Consider the following 20,216-nt stretch of genomic DNA (forward strand, 5'->3'; position numbering starts at 1 on the left):
ACTGTGCTGTATGTGTGCATTCCTGGATCAAAGGTGTCAGTGATGCTATGCGACGCATTCCTCTGCGCCTCATAATTTCAAACACTGCATAAAGGCAATAATGTGTGCTGACAGTGGACAGGGATTGTCATCCATGAACTTTTGGTAATTGAGGCTGTGTTAGCCAAATGGCTACAGCACACTGCACACCTGGGGGGGGGGGGGATTACTCAGAGTCACACTGTGAGGGGATCTGACAGACTGAGACAATTAAAACACCTAAGCCGACCATGTAACCCTCTGAACAGATTATAGTGGCAAGCATTGTGATGTATAAACATTTTCAATTGAACCCTTATGGCCTAAGAGGAAGAGAGTTGGCTACTTTTGTCATGACAAAAGAATTATAAAGGGTGATTGACAGAAGTGTTTGTATGGCCAAGAAAAACTTGTAATACATAAAAAGAAATGTCAAGTCTTACACAACACCGATGCTTTGTCCTCAGTCTCTGTTTTCGTTACTAACCTCTAATCCTCGTATTGTTATGAAAAATAGGGACAAGAGGTCAGAAGTCATGTAATACGTCATCGAAAACACACTGGGTGTGTTCAGTGCAACTATATCTAGGTGTGGTTCCAGTTGGAAAAACAACAGAATAACCAGTGTAATTTCATCTATAAGTTTTAATGTTCTATTGAAACAAAAGATATTTCGGAATCAACTCCTGTACATTCATACATTTTAGATAAAATATCTAAAAAAAACATGGCATCGAGGATGTCATAAAGTGTTAAAACTAACATCTGAACAAAAAGGGAGAAAACTAGAAGACTTTCAAGACTGATCTCTGCTGAGAAGAATTTAGGCAACAGTAGTGATGCACTGCAATGTCCTTTATTGGACTATTTTACCTTAGAGACTATACTGTTACACACACCAATGAATGTGCACCCCTGAACCTTCAACAAGTTGTATTCTCATTAAAAGATTTAATTAATGATTGAGATTTCTTATAGGATGGACGCAAGTAATCGAAACTGATGGCGGAAAAAGAAAGTACTTCAAGTACAACATGAAACACACCATTTCTTAGATCTGGACCGCAGGAGGTTTTTCAATTTACACAGATCAGCAATGACAAATTTGGTCAAATAAAGACCCTTAATGCCTGCACAGTGTCAGGGAGGTTTCCAAACACTGACTAGAAATATTATGTATACAAACTGACAATGTGAAGTCGGATGCATTGATTAATTAATATTTAGATTTGGTCTATCTTAGCTTATTTGTGCAAGTAAAGCTGATATCAAGTATCATCTCTGTATTCCAACATGTTTTAGGGTCTACAATGGTTTGCAATACAAAGAGAGACACACAGTGTCACAGATACATGGTTCCATCAACAGTTCAGTTTTGTTGCAAAGAGGAGGTGAGTGAATGACCCTAGTTAATCATTGTGGGAGGCTAACAGGATAACTGAATGAGGCACTGAGTGACTGAAAACTTATTTTCTTGTTCCATGCATCCAACAAGGGGCAAATGATGGAATGGCTGTTTCACATTGGGACAAATTCCAGTTCCTGAGGCTTCAATGGCAAAACATTTGAAAGGAAATGATTAAAGCAAGGAAATTTCCAAGCATTTCACACTAAATCTATCTCCTTGGAATTACCATCTAATGTAAATCTCAGCCAGTAAAGAAGTCAGAATCAGAGCTATTTTGATTAGACTGAAATGTTAAGTCACACAAGACATGAAATGTCAGCAAAGCAAATAAACTTCCCTAAAACAATCAATGTGTTTACAGTTTCACTGTACAAACTATGTTTCACAATTGTTAAACTTTCACACACTTTCCCTTGGTTCTATGTAGAAAATTAAATACAAATACTTCCTTTTATAAAATAACTTGTCGCAGAAGAACAATCAGTAAAAAGTCATGGGGTGTACAAACATTTGCATGTTTACATATAATCTACTTTAAAACTCTCTCTGATTGGATGGACAGCTACTTGTTGAGTTTGAATTAACTGATGCCTTCATATTCACTCACAGGACCCACAAATAGTCAAAGGTTTACATGTTTTGTTCAATGCATGAAACAAAAACAGAAATATTTTCAGTTCATGTTGAAATGTCCATCACTCAGTATGAGTGGTGATTTATAATGGCTACAGGAATGTGATGCACTGAACAGCAGAGGTGTGTCTATCTGTTATTGTCCAGGTTCTGATGTCGGTAAAGGTTAAGTACCAGATCTCTGATTTCATCTCGTTTCCTCCGCACTTGCTGCCGTGGAAACCAATGCTCTAGGTGTAGAGGGAGGTCAAAATGCACCACAGGGTCCTGAAAGCAGAAGGAGGAGCTCATTACTCCATGCATGAGTTAAAATCTAAACATGAAAATTTAAACATGTAGCTGATCCAATATTACAGTGGCCAGTTTTAAAACATGTCAGACCATGTGAGCACTAGAAAAAGAGATGTTAACAAGTTGTTTACCTTTAAAAAACTCTCGACGTATTGCAGCAGGTAGAGACCACAGTCACTGCTATTGTCCTGAAGGGGAACTTGGCAATGTGAGCTTTTCATCTGATCAGGACCAAATTCCCTTGATGATCCACGACGGACCTCCCACTCTGACTGCAAGTACCTGAGGGACAAATACATGTCGCCATGTGAACATTTATACAACACAAACATACAACTACTGACAGATGGTTTCAAGTGTCGTACTTACTCCCTTAAGAGTTTGAAGACTCGTTCATGAAGAGAAAGTCTGAGTGAATCCATGATTAGAATACACGGGCTACAGACAGGAGAGGTACATCTGTCATTCAATGTTTAAATCCACATCAGACTTGCATTTTTTCCTCATTAATAGGGGGGATGTGTCTGCAAATAACCCCCACAATCCTCTTCTTTAGCTGTACAGCCAAACTTAAATGGCCATCTTATCTTTTTAACAGCACTTGCAGTTTCCCACAGATAAAATCAAGTGTGAGCACAGAGATAAAAAATTATTTGAAGTATTCATTCAAGACATGATACACAATCTAATGCAGAGTATAACTATAATCCATCACAGTTGGATCCAGACAATCTGGAAATACAGTAACCAGATCCAGGTCTGAACGTGCCTTTAAAATGTACTGCATCAGTGTTTGTGGTATCTGTAAACGTAAAATTACTGCAGGACTTGTATGAAAAATATTATAATAAATATTCAAAATAGAGTGCTCTGTACACACATTGAAGCTAGCAGTGAACCAAATAATTCATAAGTGGTACATTACTGTGAATGCATAGTTCTGCACTTTTATTTGGACTTTTTTTTAACCTCATTAATGAGGATCAACTTGTCTGTGTTTGTGTGTAGGCACTTTTAAATCATGCAAAAAATTACTATGGACACATAGTCTGAGGGGCTTCATGTGAAAAACTGTATCAGTTCTCCTTCTCATATATCAGATGGTCACAGGTGCCGCAGAGTAGCGTAACTCGATGTACGTGAGCACTCACCTCTTGCAAACACTTTCCCTCTGGCAAGTCTGCTCTGTGCAGTTCTATAAATAAAGAGTCAGCACAAGCAGATTTAGAAGAACAATACAAATAAAATTGGTTTAAAAAATGTCTGTGAACACAAAGCTGAATTATTTCTTACCACTGGACCAGGTGGACTTTCTTTGATGGAATCTTCTTGAGCATTTTCTAAAACACATGAAAACATTAACAACCTTGAGCTTTGCCATCATTTCTACAATCACAACATAAATCAAAGAAGTGAACTTAACTTAAAAAAGTCACCATATACCATTCTTTGTACCTGTCTCTGTGTCCAAGCTGTCACTATGGTTCGATGTAGGTGGAGTCTCTGTATTATCATCTGAGCTTTTTGATCCTTGAGCCTCCTCTTGATCCTGTAACTCGTCTGTCCCGTTGTGACCGTTTCCCATCGAGTCTTTACCAGTCCAAGGCTCAACTTTTGGCTCATCCAGTCCAGGAAAGCAAATGACGACTAAATACCAATGAGCCCTTAACACAGAACAGAGTAATGTATTATGTTTAACAGCACACCAAAAACATGTCTGTACCATACATATGTTCATATATGTAACTTACTCCTGATTGACAGGCACGAAAAGGAAGTCCTTTTTGAAGATGTCTACATGGCGTGTCCACGTCTTTACCCGTTGATGCCGCCTCTGCCTCTGACTGGGTGCACACAAAAAAAATAAAAACATGGACACAAGTTTTTTACAGTGTTTAAAATGTCCTCACATACACAAAAATGTCTGTGGACACTTACGAGTCACTGGTGACACCTTCGCTGGCGTTGTCCCTTCGTGTTAGTTGCTTGTAGAAGAAGCTGCTGAAGATGTGGGAACGCTCGGCCACAGAATCAGAGGCATTCTGGAGGAGGTACCTGTTAAAAAGACACATCAACACAATCAATTCAAGTGTGGTTTTCTCCTCCACAAACACAAGAGTACACCTGAGGCCTTTTGTTTCACATTGTGTTACTTACTTGAGGTAAAAATCTATGATAACATCATTGAGGAACTGCCCACTGTCAAGGCACTGCAGGTCCTCCATTGTAACAGTGATTCCTCCTTTTAGTGGTGGAGGAGGAAACTGGATCAACCTGAGCAGAGGTGAAAGAAAGAAGAATGAGTCGACATACAGCAGTGACATCAAAGATGTAGCAACAGCTGTCCATTCACAGAGCGACCACAGATTTGAATATATTCATGCAGTGGTAGGAAGCCTATAATAGTTTTAATATGTCTTATTATTTTTATATTCCTAAGAGGACATTGCAGTTCTACGTCTACCCCTGCTGCCCCAGGCTGCATGAGTAGCTGGACACATTCAGGATACTTGCCTACGAGCCAGACCCTCATGTTTATATTTAGTCCAGCTGGAGTCTGCATTACACAGGGACACGGAGTACGATCCTCTGGTTCTACGATGGCACAGTGTGTATGCAGGAATGGGTTCTTCTCTGCTCTTCTGTGGGAGGAAATTTCTATCACTGGAGCATCTCATGCAATATTTATATAACAGTCATTCACCACTGGTAGATCACAATGACCAGTTGCGTCAGGACCCCCACAAGGGGACACAAGTTAAATCTGAGGAGCCACAAGATGATTAACAGGATAGAAAAGGAAAAAAAACACTTCTACCCACAGAAATTATATTTTTTCAGACTTTACTTTGCTGTGAATAAACATGATTTTACTTTTTGGAACTGTATAAAAGTATTCAAATATGTCAAATATGTAGACATATGCATGCCCTGAGGAGGGGTCACGAATAGACACTGCTTTATTTTACAGGGTTACAAGCCAAGAAAGATCCAAAGACATAGACCATTTACCTCAGAGGGATGTTCGAGCTCTTGTTCTATCTGATCCTCATCTGGTTTGAGTTGCATCTCCGTGTCCTGCTCTGGTGGTGTCTCCAGCTCTAGTGCTGTCTCTTCCTGTGAATCATCCTCCAGCTGAATTTGTGGTGAGGCGTTGCTGTCTCTGTCAGAATATGGACTGTCCTGGTCTATGTCAGGTCCAGGGTCAGGGTCAGGGTCAGGGCTCTCCAGACCCAGCAGGGACAGCAAGTGGGGGTCTAGTCCAGTTCTTCTAATCAGCTCTAAGCTATCGTCCAGAGAAAGAACAGGACAGTGGATGTCCTCCAAATCATCGACTCCATCTACAAATGTTTTGTCATGTCCCAGACTTTTGAGACAGTCAATGTCCAAGAAGGAGCGCAGTAAAGCCCCCTCCATTCCCTTCAGAGGATCTCTCAGAGTCAGCAGGATGAAGGGGCTGGCTTTGCCTATTAAAATAAAACAAATAATTGTATTGTATTGTATGGAGGATAAAGCGACACATTGAAAAATACTGAAAATTATATCTGAAATAATTAACAAAAACCTTCTGAACTATATTTGTGAACAGTAAAACCACAAAAAAGGAAACACCTGGCAAAGTTGGCAACAGTTTGGTAGAAATCTTGTCTGTATCTCTTGATGACTGACACTTCTCTGAATATAAGCTATGATATTGTCCTTCATAAACATACTGCTTTTCATGAAAATACAGGCAATGAGATTTACAGTAAAGGGATCCTAAACGCCACATCGCCAAAAAACATTTTGAAATAAGAGTTTGAGGTACTGACTCCGTGTGTGTTCTGAACTTTCAGCAGTCTCACCAGGGTTTGTGGTTCCATCCTGTTTGAGCTTACGGAGGTCCCACTGTATAGCAGCTGCAGCAGTTTCTGACACACAAAACAAAAGGACAGCAGCAGGAGGCGGCTCTTCGTTGTCCATACAGTGAATATCCTGGTCCTCCAGTTCCTCCTGCTCCCAAACACTGTACCTCCTCAGCTCTTCACGCTCCAAGCTTAACATCACCTCCACCTTTTCACTAGTGTCTGAGGACGAGAGAACAGGTCAACTTGGCATCTCACAGAGTTGGAATCAAATTATGAGAACTATAACTTTTTAACAACAGAGCTACACCTAACGTGTTTCCCATCTCCTGTACTGATTTGAGACTTATGCTTCTCTCTCTCTCTCTGTTCCAGTGGTCCCACTGTAGATGCCTAAATCCAGTTTTAGAGCTTTCCTGACATTCGTCTTACAAACATTATTCTCTTCTTATTTTAGTGTAATAGAAGCTGAGCTGGCAGCTCTGTGAGGCTGTATTTAGGCATAGAAGTGCTTTGAGATAAATGTTCATTTCAGCATGCTAACAGTGGCAAATTTAACATACTGTTTAGCAGGTATAATGTTTATCATGTTCACAAACTTAATTCCCTTATTACCTCACAACACAAAGCTGAGGTTGATGGGAATGTCATTTGTTTTCAAATAAGTGGTCAAACTGAAACTGTGGCCTGATGGGAAAGTCAGGAGGTCACCAGTCTAGTTAGAACTCATCCTCCGAGCACCATGGATCTGTGTCAGGTCTCATGGCAATCTATCCAATTGTTCTCGAGATATATTGACAGAAAGCCAAAATTGTCAACCTGACCAAAGTCAGTAAGCTTCAACTTCTGGGGACTATGAATGTCAAGAAAAAATTCATGACAATCCATCCGGAGATATTTCAGTCTGGACCAAAGTGGTGGACTGGCCAGCCAACAGACAGACACACATTATTATATTATATGTATTATATAATAGTATTATTATTATTATGCTGTGAAAAAAATAGTTGCATTGCAAAGCTTGACTGTCTACGTACTGAAATTCTTTTATTTGGGGGTTATTTAGTCTTTTACTGGGCATGATTTGTTTTTCAAAAACAAACATGTGCTTTCTGTTTTAGAAAATATGTCTACACAAGAACAGTACTTGGTTTGTCCAAAATGTTTACACAACTAATATGCAACGTATTTTCCTTAACAGACAGATTTCCTACTCACACATGGCCATGATCAAATCTCATGGAATAACCACCTTAATTCCCTTTAGGGGAGATTTCACAGGCTCAGAGGTGAAAGTGCATTAGGGTCTAAAGGGGTCTAATCCAGCAACGCAAACAGACACCTTTTTACTAGCTGAAATAGACCACTAAGCTGGGGGAGGATGGTGTGCAGACAGCGTGACCGAAACAAGATGAGATGGGCTCCTCTTGGGTCCGAGTTTATACAACCAAGACCAAAGGTCACGGCGGGCTACAGTGGTCTTAACTGTCTACAAACATCAAGATCAGACAAGCGGATCAAGAAATATTTTCTCTGCAGTTTAAGAGAAACAAAGAATTTTAGAGGAGATTAGGAACCACTGGGAACTAATCCAGACAATCTGGTGCTATTATATGAGCATTTTTTAAATAGCTCAGTACTTAAAAAATAAGAATTCACAACGTTACCTTTCAATGGGATGATGATTTTTTGGTCTGTTATCTGTGAAGTGAGAGAAAACATGGGTTACACTTTATTTCCTGAGATGATGATATGATTAATGAATGTCAAATGTTCATGTCTGTAGCTTATGTAGGTTACCATGATGTCTCCATTCGCCTTCCCTTGGTAACCTCCACAGTGCAGTCTGGAGAAGGCCACACCCATGCAAGAGTGGTCTACAGTGGGTATGGGAGTGACCGGCACAGAACCAGGAAGCTCTTTTACAACGACATGCAGCATCTGCAACACACAAACATACATACGCAGTTTGTAGAAAATAGTGCAAACAGGCTGGTATGTTCAATAACCACCACAGTGCAATGAGATTTGGCTGTAAACCCTGACCCTTGAGTAATACGGTTGAAACCAGAATCAAAACAGTACAAAGGTTATCTTTCCGATTTAAATATTTTAAAGCCACTATGTTTAGGATTTCACCATTCCTTTCTTTGGTACCACCTAGTGGTAGTACCAAGAACTGCACCATGCATTGACAGCAATGTACAGTGTTACTGTTTTTACCACAAGAAAAGTTTCTTCTTATCAAAATGTTTTATACTACTGAGCAAACCCTGATGGAAATATCTTGGTAGGATGACAAAACTTAACTATTACAGCAATAACAACTTTTGACAAGACAAAAAGCAGTGTTGCTACTACTACTGCAGATATACTGCATGAGGGATGAAAATGGTGTCACTGGGGCTCATTCAAGTGCAGTTTTGATCTATCTAGTTTCAGAAAAATCGTAAATATTTTCACATATGTAGAATGTATCAATAGCCTTTGCAGGTTTTGTAAATAGGACACAGGCTCTTCTTGTTTTTGTCTTTTTCAGTTTTACCAAATAAATGTCTCAGAAAAACAATAAACATTTGTTAATGAGACCCAGCATCTTTTCAACAATGTCACCAAATAAACATGCATTATCTTCTTTCTCTGGTTCTGACAAGGCATCTTCTCACTCACGAGAATGACAAAAATAAACAACAAATTGGTTATTGTACTCTGTTTGCTAAACTCATTGTAAAATTAAGTATGAAGTTGTGTTCACCATCATCAACATAACATAAAATTACGCAAACAATCATTATGATGGCAAACCTAGGAAAATAGCCTAGGTTGAGCATTACCAGAATTTTCCTTTATATCCCAAAATTCTTCCCTTATGTGACCCCTGTCTGTTCTCCTCTCACTGTCGCAATTACAAGACTAAGTGTCATCACACAGGTGAGTATTCTCATTTGTTCCATTCAACTAGCAGGTAGTAATCAAGACCCCCTAGGGTTCAGTAAAACCTTAGGCCTCAGCATGATCTCTCTAAAACACTCTGTGATGTCATGGTAATCTGGGCATTAACTCAGCTCAATTTAGGAACTGTGAGGTTGCTTTCTGTGTGCAATGTGCAGAGTGACGGAATCTGTGCCCATTGAGAAAACTGGATTACTTTGGGCTGTAATGTCAAAAAGAAAAAAACATAAAACCTGTATGAGGCTATGAAACAGGCTTGAGATTTTTTTTTTTTTTTTTAATGTATTTCTGTTGTACTGAAGAGTTATGGATGAAATATAATACACTCAACCAACCTGCATATCCTGTATGTCAGGAGCTTCTTGCTGTTTGGCCACAGCGTCCTGTGAGGATTTTCCCCGTATTACTGTGCCTTCCACAGTGACCGGTGTATGGACTGCTGTTCTGCTGGGTTCAGGATCGCCACTGCTTTCCTCATCATCACTGGACAGCACAACTGAAATACAAGCATACAGAAAGCAATAGGTCTGTGTGGATTATATTTTTATAATTGGGCTACTTTGCTCCTCTCAAAGACAAGCATACAACCACACACACGTCCTTATTTGACACTGCATGAAGGAAGTATAATGGGCTTTGTGGGAGAACAGGGACAGTAGTAATCCTAGAAAAGACACCTGGAAATAGCCAATAAGATGCAGGGCACACACACGCAGCAAAAAGAAAAGGTTCAGATCAGGCCAACACAGAGACACAGAAAAGATAGTAGTCAACTTCAGGGACAAAACACTTAGCCCTATGGGAGAGGAGGCTATTTAGGACGCATAAATTAACTAGTTTACTCTGTAATTGTCATATAAACACAGTAAAGACTGTGTCATTTTGGACTGAAGATGCAGACACTGTTAGCTCATCAAACTGTTGCAGATCCTCAAACTTTCTGCACACACTAAAAAGGGCCCACTGAACATATGCTAGAAAAGCCAACAGGATGCTTGTTTCATGTATTGTACGCATGTGCTGTATTCCCCATACTTGGCCCCATTCTCATTAAGTGGTCGCATCATTTTCTTTTTTCAACTTTTTCTTGTTCTACCAAATACAACAAACAAAAGAGCTCTTCCTCTCGCTGTCGCAAGGTCGCCACGTTGATTTCTAGTGTGCATGTGTGGAAAGCATCTGTGTGTGCAGACCCGATTGTATAGAAACCATGACTTGGCCTTAAGACTACGAGATGCGATTGAAAGCTCTGGGAAAAGCTAATGTCCCTGGAGTTGAACTATGACACTCAAAGACTGTTGTGTAATTTGTTTTAATGTTTAAAACCAGTTTACCTCCATTTCAAAGCATAGCGTGTTACGGAAAACACCCTCACCTTTACTAAGGTGGTAATTAAAGTATCCCACTTTATGGGTGACTGGTGCCTGTGTATCACAGCACTAACTCATGTACATAAAATTAACAATAGCATAGCATGCCTTCACAGCCATGTTTCACTGAGCCAACAGCTATTAAAAGTAATGATTAAAGTCCGACATGATAAACAGGCCAACATTAGCCTATTGCAGACATGTCAGCGAATAAGATACATTCGCAGCATAGAAATAGTGTTGCCATCACATATTTTTGTTCACCAGAGAGCACTTGAAAGTTTATTTTTTTAACTGTAAGTGTCCCATTCAGTGCATATCCTGGTCACAATTCTTTTATAACCCAATTTAAGCAATCCTTATCAAAAATGTTTGTTTATGCGATACATTTGTGTAAAAAAAATTATATCTGTCAATATACTGTCTAATTTTTAATGGAGTACATAGTTGCCTTCTATCTCATAAAGTTTGAATTTTGGGTGTTTGAATGGAGTGATCGGAAGACCTGATGAATCAGCTGGAAGAAAATGTAATAATATGATAGAATATCTTATTATACTTGTTCTTCCAAACTCTCCAGTTTCAGAAACAGAGGACAGAAGTTGACCACTTAGCTTTAAAATCAGATGCTTCCTTGGGTTCTGTTTGTATACTGATTGAGGCTCAAACAAACACAACTAGTAAAACAGTATTGCTTGAGCCAGTGTTTGTCTGTTGATGCATTGTGATTCAGCAACAGACTAAAGTTCTCAGGTTTAGAAGATTATCTGGCATCACTCATACTGGCTCGGTGTACTCACTAGGTTCAGAGGGGCTGATCTTGGTTGTGTCGTCCTGGCTGGACGATAGACGGCGTCTGGGGGTTCCAATAAAGTCCCCAGCCTCCAAATTAGGATTGATGATTGGGAGCAGAACATCTGTTCTCTCATCTGCTCCCACCGTGAACTGTACAATGCTACGGTCCAGGCTTTCCAAATCCAAGTCTTCTCCACTTTCTTCAAAACAAATACGTGTCTGGGCTGGTCCTCCGTCTCTTCCGTCTTCCCCAGTGAGGCGAAGCACACTTTCACGGTGGCGTTTGGGACTGCCTGTTCCATTGCAATGGGCCCCTGCATCCCTTCTTTTCCTCTTCTGTTGAGAGAGCACAGAACACATATTATTGTTGGCTTCATCTATCTGTAAATTTAAAAGCTTTTGGGCTTTAAAACATACAGTGAGGTCCAAAAGTCTGAGACCTCTTTCCCAATGGGAAAATGGTCTCAGACTTTTGGACCCTGTAGGTCTCCACTACATAAATGTTCTGTGCTTGCTTTAGTCATACATAACAAAACCATTACAGTAAGAGCCACTTTGCTCGCATATTATTTGGCACCTGTCAGTTTGGATAAAGTTTGTTAACCTTGGTGAGATTTTGAATATTGAAACCTAGTCTGTGACCCTGTGCGGTACCCACCAAACTTTGTTGTACTTCATTTCCTGGATCAGTCCACCTGTCCTTGATGCTAGCTGGGGAAAACTCATCACAGCTTCCCGTATCCTCAGCAGGCTCCCAGCTCACTGACAACCCACAATCTGTAGACAAAGACACACATCAACCCATCATGTTGAAACAACCACTTACAGCACTGACAACTTGACTATTACTAAGGACATTTCCTGTCCACAAAGAAAGTGCCATACCAAATGGCTACAGTGCAAACTGAGATATGCATGTAAGGGAAAGGCAGAGTAAATTCTGTTGCATTTTGTTTAATACAACTATTAAGTGCAGCGTTTGTTCATTTACTCCATAAAAGAGTAAAAGAACACTCCACTGGTTTATCAATGTCTTCCGATAGCACTGTTGAACTCATGATGGACAGTTTTTTTAAAAATAAGATAAAAATTGATGCAGCAGAACGATGCATTCTTCTTCCTTGTCACAACCTGGTACCAACATTACCTACAATGCAATTCAACTTGATTCACTCGACTGTCATTTTCAAACTTGTAGTCTTCAGCCCCAACCAAGGTTGCATCGAGTGAAAACACTTGAGACAATTTATCAAGACTGTGTGCGGCTCCCTATGGAGCCACAAAAAGCTTCATACAGCTTTTTTTTTTACATTTGCAGTAGAATTTCTTAAGACCTGTAAACAGACTTTGATGTGTAAAATGGGTGTACTTCCCCTTTAAATGAAAGGACATCTGAGAAAAAGCCTTCAGCGAGGTCAGGAAAAAGCAGGAAGATGGAAAGAGTAATGCAGGTTAGTGGAGAGCAGCATCACATCAATAACGCCTGTGTTTGAATTCCTCATGTTCACCCACCTACAACTTCAGCAAATTTGTAGTCTTCTCCGTTGTCCTTGTCGATCATCCCCTCGTCTATATCTTTGCTTTCTTCTTTGTCCTCGTCACCGTCAGTATTATGTGACCTTCTTCTGAGTCTTGACCTAAAGATATAAAAGAATTAAAACTATGTTCGGATTATGATGTACACATTTTTCTTGTTTTTAGCAAAGTCACATGCAGTAGTGTAAAAGTTTAGTCCCAGGACGTTTATACACTAAAATCGTACTTAATCACAAAACATCAGAGACGACAGTGTACATAAAAGACGAATGCAGAAACACTTATTTGAACCAGAATCTCAAGTTGTGAAATCTCTCTGTGTGGTACTACTCCAAATAAAACCTCCAAGTTTTCTGCCTGGAAAATACTGTAGAGCCAAGGATGCAAACAGCAGAGCCAAGCTTCATTAAAAGGTCATTCTTCCTTAAACTACTCGAAAACAAACAGAACAAATTACTCTCATAAAAAATACCTCCTATTGCTTTTATGTCTATTTTTGTTCATTCGTGACATGTCTGTGTGAAAAAACATCACACTATGCCTATGACTTTCGAAGTTTTAAGAGTTTAACAGCAGTACCATCATCAAGATATTACTGTGTTGTCCTTTTATATGCAGGCAGTCGACCAGGCTCAGCCAGAGAAAGACACTAATGAGCGTGATTTATGGAGACCGAAGTAGGAAGAGGGAGAAACTGTTTCAGCACATGCACTGAGTGAGCAGCTATGACTGGAGTAAATAAGCTGTTGAGACATCTCGTCCATTGTTGGGGTGTTGCGAGTTTGAAAAACAAGAAATGAGGGGTTATGAGTCAGACAATTTCTTGGCTTGACGCAGTCACTTCCTGAAGTCCCCTCTGGTTTCCTGGCAACCTCACGGCGATGACAAGACACCAGGAACTCACTGCTCCCGGCCAAGAAATAGTCTGATACATGACCAAGAGTAAAGTCGCAACTTCACATTTTTACACTTCAGTTTTTGTAAAGGATTAAACTAATGAGCTATAATGTGTTTAACAGTGAGCTTTATAAGTACTGGTAGGCAAATTTTGTTACTTTTGGACGGAGCCAGGTTAGCAGTTTCCCCTTATTTCCAGTTTTAAGCTAAGCTAACTGGAAATAGATGCTGGTTGTAGCCATATATTTACCAAATAAATGTAAGAGTGGCATCAATGTTCTCATCTAACTCTCAGCAGGACAGTGAAAAAGTAGAGTTTCCACAGTGCCAAACTTAAAGTGTCTTCTTACCTTTGAGCGGATGAGGAGGTGGTCTTCTGGTTGCATTTTGTTGTCATGCTCTTGTTCTTATCATTCCTAGTTTCCCTCTGAGCAGACCTCGTGCCTCTGCGGATCGGGGATTCGTCTCTGCACCCACCACTCTCCTTTTGCGAACTTTGTCCTTTCTTTCCTAAGGAGTGATTTTGTTTTATCCTTTCTATGTAAGCTTTACCCAGCTTTGTCTTTAGGACATCTGTCAGGATCAAGTGGGGCTTCCTCCTACAGGACAGAGCAGAGGAGGAATTATTCACAAACGTTCTTGAGCTGCGTCTTCTCTGCAACATCGTGCAAGGTATTCTGACTTATCGCTCATATACCGTCGCAGATCAGACTGTGCGTATATAAACACATGATGGACGGGGATGGGTAAACAAGTCTACTGGTGTAGATAAGCAATGTGTGCGGCCATGATAAGCTTGACCACAGTGCACAGTGCAAAATGAATGCTGTTCACACAGTCAAGGGACGACTTCCTGTTAGTTGTGTAGGGAATAAATAAAAATAGTAAAACATTCAAATAAAAGCTGACGTATTCATTAGCATAACAATATACTGTAGGTAGAATTGCAATGTCATATTATCTTCTTGTGAAAGGCCACACCAAACCACTGAAACCATTTGTATGAGAGATGTGTCATGCAACTGACTGGTCCAACAGGTTTGTAACTGGTAATAAAAGGATGTGCAGCAGTATAAGGTGTAAAAAGCTGTTCGATTTCTTGTTGTTTTAACACCATTTTAATTAAGCATAATTTATATTGCTTACCATTGATTTCATAACACTAAAGATTTTAAAAACTGTAATTCCCTATCATGCAGCAAATAGTTTTATGCACTTATTGTGTACAAGTTATTGTACACAAGTTATTGTGTTACTTCTTGGTCACAAGCAGCATCAACAACAATCAAGTCTCTTGTGATGATTTATAATCAAGCAGTTCAAATTCTAGACAGGAAACCAATAAGATCACACCACTGCCATCTTAAGAAATCAAATATGTTAAGTTTTGATACTCCTATTAATTTGCTAACCTTAAACTCATCTATAAAGGCCTAAATAACCAGGCTCTGCAGCTGTTCAGGGACTTGGTGGTACCGCTCAGAGTTTCTGGCTCAGTAACACAAAGTGCGTCTACTGGGAATTGTAAGGTGCCCTTTCGCAAATCCTCACTTGGTACAGACGGCTTTTTCTGTTCGGGGAATCTACATGTGGAACTCTTTACCTACTGAACTCAAAATGGACCATGACTGGGAACATTTTAAACCCAAACTGGGACAGTTTTTAAAGAGGGATCATTCATGTAGTCATGTTGTAATGTGTGCGTATGTAATGTTGAGTCTTGTGCAGTTTCATATGTATTTTACTGTTGAGTTTTATGTATTTTAAAAGCCCTTCTAGGGACGGGCATTGCAAACTAGCTTAGGCTATAGATGCTCAGGTAAGTGGCATAAGTTTATGCTGAATACTTGTCCCTATAAAAATAAAGATTAAATAAATAAATACATTCGCATGAGCTAAATAACACATAATGTTGACAAATGCTGTATTTTCATGTTAAATTATAATAAAGTATTACATTAAACTGCTTTAGATGTACAACAGCTTCAGAAATGTTTAATTCTGCTTATGACACTGAGCAATAAAAGGACCACTGCCGTCACCGCCGTAAGAGTCTTAATATTCAAGGTGAGTGCCCCATCTTGTGAAAGTTTAGGAAACTGCAATGAATTACACGGCCAAAATAACTCAGCCCAGATCAGTATAGACAACAGAACATATTTGTCACTTTTAACTGATGGGAAAAAGAATAACCATGAACCAATATTTCAGTCTGCAATCGACAGCCTAAAAAGTTTGCATGTCAAATCGATTAGCGTGAGCTTACCTGGCCATTCCACATTTGACCATGGCTGCATGGTTGTGCTCAAACAGCATGGAAGCATTTTTATGTTGTGAATCACAGTGTCTGATTTTGCAACCTGCAATAGCAGTCCAGGGAACCTGCTAAAGGGAAGGAAACATTATGAGTGTCAAGTATTATCAAGAATAGCCATATCACATTCATAACATTTGTTCACAGGGTCAGACAGAGAGCAGAGATTTCGCTGTACCTGTCTGTCTAACTTGCCACAGTCTGATGAAAGACATGTCATGGGGATTCTGAGAGGGTTTTCCATCTAAAATTCACAGGGTGGTTAGTTACCATACTAGTGAAAAATGAATTACATGCAATGGCCAAAAGTTTGTTAACTCCTTTATACATGCAGTTACAGAAAGTGATAATGTGCAAAGCTTGTAACTTTGATCTGTAATCCATAATGTTGAAATTATTTGTTATGTGTAGCAAGGGCAAGGATGTAGTCACAGCTGTTTTGTCAAATGTTATGATATTAAATCAGTGTGCTTAAGTTCGCACCTACAAACATTCCCAATGTGCGCATGTGTAGCAGTTAGAGCTGAAATGATTAGTCAATTAATCTATTTGTCGATTGATGGATAATTAATCAGTTTGTTAATTGATTTGTTAATTGATTAATTGTTAGAGCTCATTTTTCAGAAATACCAACACTCTCCAGTTGCAGCTTCTAAATTATGAGGATCTGTTGGTTTTCTTTGTCTTATGTGACATTAAATTTGGGTTTTGAATAAAGAATAAATAAAGAATAAAGACAAAGTTGAGCTTTAAGAAAGTATATTCTATTTTCTAACATTCTACAGACCAAATGACTAATCAATTACCTAGAAAACAATCAGCATCATGAAAACAATTGCTAATTTCAGCCCTAGTAACAGCTTATAATAGCAACTGTAGTATAGTAGCAGCATGGAAGCAGCGTTGAAGCTATGAAAATGCAAAAAATATGTTGATTGCAGTTGCAAAGCTTAAGCTGTCTAGTTCCCACCTGTGATCCACCTTTTCAACAATGGCAGAGTGTGCTTCCTGAACAACAGAATCTAGTCATAATAGCAATAAAAAGAGGAAGCCTGCATGTATGCAACCACAGAGCACCGCCATTACACAGTGCAAGATCACTGTGCACTGGTGATCAGCACACAATAAGCAGCAATGCAGAAATCATCACTACAGTTAGGAGCAGGGGAGCTGCATACTGAAAGCTCACAAGTTAACGTGACGCTGCTCAGAGACAAAACTGAATATTTCAAAAACATGTGTCACACATACCGGGTTATCCTTGTCAACACTAAATGGAAGAGTTAAGGCTCTCCGTCGCTCCGTCATGATCCACAATTTGATAAGGCACAACAGGAACACTACAAGAAACACAAATTTTAAAAAAATGTATAAGCAGTTTGTCTCTGTCACAAAAGTCAAACCCCGAATGACAAGTTGGTCTTTGACATCCAGAATGATAACTGTAAATCCTAAAATATAAAACAATAACCAAGAAGTAACATTTTGATAAGAAAAGGACTTTGTTGGTGGATTATCAATTAATATAATAACCATTTTAATATTGATATTTTCACAGATTGTAGCTATTTAGGAAGGCATGCTGTTAATAACAAACATTACAAACAAAATGGACAGGCTGTCTAGTGAAGTCCTTAAAACGAGAAACAGTCTGGATGGAGACATAAAGTCAGAGTGCAGTTAAAATAGCAAACATACCAAGACATTCGTGCAGCTGCACATATAACAACGGTGATCAACAGGGACAAATACATTTGCACTTGTTACTTGTTTTTACTGTATCATTAACCAGTCGCTCCAGTTTTACAACGGTCACGATGACGACATCAGATCCTGTATTATGATTATGTGTGTTAACTTTGTCAGTTAACACAAAGTCTGCAAGACAATCAAACGCAGAACTGCGTTGGTGCACGCTGAATGAAAAACTTGCAGCAAACCAAAAGTCATCCACAATAACGTTTACCAGTTCACAAGCAGGACTCAAGATGTTTCTTTGGTCATTGACCCTGATGTTTATGCTCCACAAAGAGAGAAAAGGTGGATTTTCTCCTAAACTTGGGCACAACAGAAAGTGAAAAACCTGAGTAGCTAGCGCTAGCTAACTGAGCTAGCCACGTTTATGCTATGTTGTTGTTATGCGGAGGAGAGCTAAAGCTTAAATTACCTCAGGCTACGACTTCCCTTCCTATTAACAGAGGATTAAAAAAATGCGAGGTCAACTATTTTCCTCTGAACGCTTCCACCAGCACCGTCAAACACCGGTCGGCACACATTTTTCTGGGTTCAGTTCTGTGATTAACAGGCGACACAATATTCCTCAGCAACATCCGGTGAACAGCGGAAGTGCACCGGGAACCAAACAATCGGGGAGCACTCATGGAGCACGTTTTTTTTCTTAATTCTTTATTTTCATAAAACATAACTACATTAACAGTATGTACACACAAAACTGTCCACACCAGGAGTATATATATAAAGTTTATAAGAAAAAAAAGTGTTAAGAAAAAGTAATATATATTCAAAATAATGTATCATCAGTTCATAAGAAATGTATCAAAACACAGTTAGTTTTAATTGCCTTCTTATTCTGATGGCCTTGGGGACATATTGACGTAGTTCTTGATATAAATGTCCAAAATTTGAGTCTGCCCATCTCTTCTTGTGAATGTGGAATTTTCCTAATAATAAAAGTAACCGTACAAAAAATAACAAACTTTCCCCCAACTGGCCAAATTTTCTAGCAATTAATTTCTCCATAAAGTGAAGCCCAAAAGAGTCCTGAGTTACAGCTTGTATGTGATTCCTAGTGTAATTATTCAAGCATTTATTCATCATAATGTCAACTTCTCCAAGGAATATACCACTATTGAATGGACTGATCATTGAAGCCTCGATTACTGAACTTCTAAGAAGCTGCAGCACACCCCCAGTAAAGCATCACAAACCACTGCATATTCTTTTTGGTGTAACTGGTAACCTGAGTTCAGAGAGGGATTCATTATGTTAGTAACTGCCCATCAGCATTAACAAGTTGTTTAACCGATACAATAACACTGTCAACCCATTTTTCATAATATAGCGATTCATTTTTATATTGAATATTCTTGTTCTTCCAAATGTAGTAAATGGTTGATGAAAAATTATGTTTGTAAGTTAGTTTCCAGGCCAGCAGAGTTTATGATGTCTTTATGAAAATGTGATGACTGTACAGGTAACTTATCAATTTTGTAATCACATTTAAGCAGAAATTTAACTCCACCCATTAAACTAAATACATATTTAGGGAAAGTATGCCAAATTTTGTCTTTTTCTCTAATCTTATTAGTTAACCATTTCACTTTGAAATTATTATTTAACTTTTCAAAACTGACTACCTCCAGACCACTATTTCTTTTTATGTCGCACAAGATATCTTTCCTTAAATAATGACATTTCTTCCTCCAAATGAAGTTAAATAAACTCTTATCTATTTTTTTTTGCATATTTCAGTAGGCATTTCCAATGACAAGGACACATAGACGGATCTGGATATTCCCTTAGAACTCTACCATTCAAAGAAAGATCTCTCATCAACCACATATTGAACTTTTTCATTATTTGTTCAATTATCGGGCTGAAGTTTAAGTTACTGTTTTTCATTCTTATCAGTGACAACACTTCTGATTGGTCACATTCCTTCAGTGGTAATAAAATATTTGTTTAAGTTGATTTTCAAACCTGACAGCAGAATATTCATCAGTACATCTAATTGCTTTGATCACCTCATGTCTATTAGATAGAAATATGGTCGTAACATCTGCCAGTTGGGACCATTTAAATTATCTATCTAACCTTGGAGCTGACCTTTTTTTAGGAACTCTAAGGTCACAATTTGTTCCCGGTGCGCCATTTTTTAAAATTTTTTTTTTTTTTTTTGCCCTGGGATGGAGGTTAAAGATGTCTGCCTTTGTGTCCGCCATTTTGTCTGCAGATAGATCTGGTCCAGCTGAGAAAAAAAGATCCATGTGTAAATCTGTACTGTTGGTTTAGAAATGTGCGCTTAAGTAAGATTTTTCATGCAGGACTTTTACTTGTAATGGAGTATTTTTACATTGCTGTACTGGTACTGTTACTCAAGTAAAGGATCTGAGTACTTCTTCCACTGGTCATAGATT

At 38.9% G+C, this 20,216-nt stretch overlaps 1 protein-coding gene across 7 annotated transcripts; it reads right to left on the reverse strand.

Annotated features, from left to right (window-relative positions):
* Positions 1 to 643: 643 nt before the first annotated feature.
* senp7 (SUMO specific peptidase 7) lies at positions 644 to 18,399 on the reverse strand. Of its 7 annotated transcripts, none has more exons than XM_067603982.1 (23): positions 18,227 to 18,399; positions 17,311 to 17,399; positions 16,238 to 16,303; positions 16,012 to 16,127; positions 14,096 to 14,344; positions 12,825 to 12,949; positions 11,971 to 12,089; positions 11,318 to 11,648; positions 9,483 to 9,643; positions 7,996 to 8,136; positions 7,863 to 7,896; positions 6,196 to 6,417; positions 5,363 to 5,817; positions 4,865 to 4,992; positions 4,508 to 4,624; positions 4,289 to 4,405; positions 4,102 to 4,194; positions 3,806 to 4,014; positions 3,644 to 3,690; positions 3,502 to 3,545; positions 2,720 to 2,788; positions 2,482 to 2,632; positions 644 to 2,326 (listed from the first exon to the last, which is right to left on the reverse strand). In XM_067603982.1, the coding sequence occupies exons 2-23, from the start codon at positions 17,365 to 17,367 to the stop codon at positions 2,189 to 2,191; spliced, it is 3,189 nt and encodes a 1,062-aa protein (XP_067460083.1). In that variant the 5' UTR covers positions 17,368 to 17,399; positions 18,227 to 18,399; the 3' UTR covers positions 644 to 2,188. The 7 variants fall into 7 exon arrangements, with proteins under 7 accessions (XP_067460083.1, XP_067460085.1, XP_067460081.1 ...); XM_067603984.1 differs by having other exon boundaries at positions 4,865 to 4,989; positions 16,012 to 16,130; XM_067603980.1 differs by having other exon boundaries at positions 16,012 to 16,130.
* Positions 18,400 to 20,216: the final 1,817 nt, after the last annotated feature.

The sequence above is a fragment of the Thunnus thynnus genome, chromosome 11, assembly GCF_963924715.1.
Source record: "Thunnus thynnus chromosome 11, fThuThy2.1, whole genome shotgun sequence".
NCBI classification, from domain to species: Eukaryota; Metazoa; Chordata; class Actinopteri; order Scombriformes; family Scombridae; genus Thunnus; species Thunnus thynnus.

Bases quoted from the DNA above. Each gene is read 5' to 3' on its own strand.
- senp7 (XM_067603980.1), bottom strand. From the start codon at position 17,367: ATGACGGAGCGACGGAGAGCCTTAACTCTTCCATTTAGTGTTGACAAG. The intron at 8,137-9,482 runs GTTGGTTGAGTG...TGTGTGTTGCAG, and splicing joins CTGACATACAGGATATGCAG to ATGCTGCATGTCGTTGTAAA. The intron at 4,015-4,101 runs GTAAGTTACATA...TTCTGTGTTAAG, and splicing joins TTCGTGCCTGTCAATCAGGA to GGCTCATTGGTATTTAGTCG.